At 44.8% G+C, this 2883-nt stretch overlaps 1 protein-coding gene across 1 annotated transcript; it reads right to left on the bottom strand.

Moving 5' to 3' along the window:
• Nucleotides 1–924: 924 nt before the first annotated feature.
• kera (keratocan) lies at nt 925–2232 on the bottom strand. The gene is made up of 2 exons (XM_030113430.1): nt 1340–2232; nt 925–1255 (listed from the first exon to the last, which is right to left on the bottom strand). Exons 1-2 carry the CDS (start codon nt 2199–2201, stop codon nt 1083–1085), a joined length of 1035 nt encoding a protein of 344 aa, XP_029969290.1. The 5' UTR covers nt 2202–2232; the 3' UTR covers nt 925–1082.
• Between the last annotated feature and the right edge of the window lie 651 nt (nt 2233–2883).

Below are 2883 nucleotides of genomic sequence, written 5' to 3'. Positions count from 1 at the left end.
AGGGGGCTTCAGATCCAATCCCACAGTAATAACACACCTGCTTTAAAACCTAAAACATGATACTATCCAGTAGTAAATGTCTAGTAGAAACACTTTTTACCTTAGTTAGTTAGTCTTAATGTTAGGTGAAGAGTTTAAATGAGTATTTCAAACCACTTGTCAAACATTAAACCTGATCTGATGGAGTGCAGAGATCTTCATCATCAGCTACTCACTATTGTCAAGTAACTTCTAAATCATGTGTCAAATCAACACTGCATTGTTAGTTTTTATTAGTCCCTAGTTTGTAAATCAGCCATTAAGTACTAATTGTAAATAAATATTAATTTTCTAATCATCCACGATGTGTGAAACTGACTATCTCGACGACTACTGACTATATTAATGCAAAATTTAAAAAAAAAAAGACAAAATTGAGCCAGAATCATGTGTTCATTCTGTGAAGTTTATTCAAACTGAAAACAGCTGGAATTGAATTTCCTGTACAAAACAATAAAGGATGTTGGCCATGAAAATTCACAGGAATTTAATTACGTTCTCCTGCATTAAATAAAAAATAAATTATCGAGAGTAGATATATATATTTTTTGTTGGATTTTGTAAAGTAAATAAGTCTTGAACCTAAAACACAAAACATTCATTCAGCTTCAAGTCTACAAATATGTATAAAGTAAAAAGGTAAAAATCAAGAGATGTTTCTCCTCTTCGTAGTGTCACTGAGTCCTTAAAACTCTCCACATGCCATAAATACACATTTCCCTCTATTCATATAACGTGATGCTAGAGTGTAGTAAAGCTTGGTTCAAAGTTTTACATGCAAATGTTCACACCCACATAAGGCACAGCCAGCAGTCGGAAGACTGTCACAGTCGTATTAAAACCCAGTAAAGCCAACCAAAATGTTCCCATTTGTTTTTAAACTTACTCAAGTTCAACTGGAGGAATCTGAGATGAAAACAAAGTGGATGCCAACGAGTGTTAGATATTTTCACTGACATGCAAATACGTATGGCTTCAATCAGCGTCCGAATCAAGTCACGGGTTGTTGTGGAAAACGATGCTTCGAATAAATGTTTCTGAGTTCAGATAACGATGGATCTCAGGAGGCGGAAACAGAGGATGACGTCCCGGGGAATCGGTGGCTTGATGTCGTTGCCGTCTAGTCGGAGGTAACGCAACCGAGGGGCGCTGCTGTTGAGCGAGTCCTCCACGGTCTCGGTGACGGGGACGGGGCAGACGCTGGAGCCGCTCACAGCTGGAAATCACAAGAAGAGAGTTTTAGGAATGGTCACGTCTACGTTCTCAGTTCAAATCAGATGTTACATTCAGCAGCGCTTACTTTTGATGTTGTTGTGGTCGAGGTGAAGATGTTCGAGCCCGGAGGGAATGATGGGCACCTCGGTGAGCTGGTTGTGGGACAGCTGCAGGTCCAGAATGCTGGACACGTTGAAGACGTCTTTGGGAAAGCCGTTGTTCCCGAGCTTGTTGTTGTTGAGCCTCAGAAACGCCACTTTGGGCAAACCTTTGAAGTAGTCTGCTGGGATCTTCTCGATGTTATTGCCATCAAGGAAAAGCTGAGTGGTGGTTGGGGGTAAGCCAAGGGGCATGCTGCTCAGCTGGTTCTTGGCTAAGTTAATCTGCACCAGGCTGCTTAGCCCCTTAAGGCTAACCTCAGTTACAGCGTCATCCATCAGCTTGTTGGACTGCAGATCCAGCAGATTAAGCTTATTCAGGCCATTGAAGACGCCGGCGGGGATCTTGGAGATTCGATTGCGAGAGAGGCGGAGGTGCTCCAGGCTCGCCGGCAGTGGCGACGGCACCGAAGACAGGAGGTTGTCGTCCATGTAGAGGTGCACCAGCTCAGTAAGCGTACCCAGGACGCCCTCTTCCACGCCCTCATTTGTGATTTTGTTGCGGTTCAGATTGATCCAGCGCAGTTGCGTGGCGTTCTTCAGGGCGTCTCCCGACACCCCCTCGATCAGATTGTTCTGCAGGTAGAGGTACCACGTGTGTGGCGGGATGTTGGGGATGCTCTTCAGGCCTTTATTGTCACAGTAAACCGCACGAGGGAAGTTGGGGGGGCACGTGCACTCCTTGGGGCAGGCCTGAATCTGGGCCAAGAAGTCCTCATAAGGCATGTCCTGGGTGAGAACAGTTCCAGCCAGGGATACGACGAAGACGAGGTGCAGAAGATGTGCCATATTGCTGCTCCTGTGTTAGAGAAGGAAGAGAAAAGGTTAAGATTTCTAAATAAGATTTGAGTTCAACAGCAGCCCTGATAAAAATTTTAATGTATGATGAAACTACACCTTAATCAAATGCAACTGAAACACTGAACCAATGAGAACGGAGTGTCAACCGTTCCACTATGAGGGTATGTCCTAAGCTCTGCCGCTAATGTCTTTATCACTCACTTCCAGCAGCAGCTGCCAACAGAGGAAAATAGCCCTGCCGGTCCCTCACTGCCTTGCCTGCTGCAGGTGCTTTAAGGTTCAAAAGACAGGATGCAGAGCCAGGTCAACTTTAATTGTATTAGGGAGACTTTAAAGCTCAGACTGAAAGACTTTGCATGTCAGTTGTAATCTCCACGTTGTTCACCAGGCTATACGACTGAGCCCACCACACACTGCTTTGGTTCGTAGAGCAGACGCTTTGACACATGCAAGTGTCCACATGTTTCAACACATTTTTGACATGTTCAGTAGAGAACTGGATTTTTAGAGCTTGGTTGTTGGGGTGAAAGGGCAAACAGCAGGTGCGGAGAAGGAAAACTGGATTGGGTGCAGAACGATGGAAGTGATGCAAAGCAGAAGCACCAAAATGCTGCATGGGAACAAAATCCACAGTCTGCCCTGCCATCTTCCATCCATCCATCTCCAAAGC

The sequence above is a fragment of the Salarias fasciatus genome, chromosome 17, assembly GCF_902148845.1.
Source record: "Salarias fasciatus chromosome 17, fSalaFa1.1, whole genome shotgun sequence".
Lineage (NCBI taxonomy): Eukaryota > Metazoa > Chordata > Actinopteri > Blenniiformes > Blenniidae > Salarias > Salarias fasciatus.
This window is presented reverse-complemented; position numbering and strand designations above follow the sequence as displayed.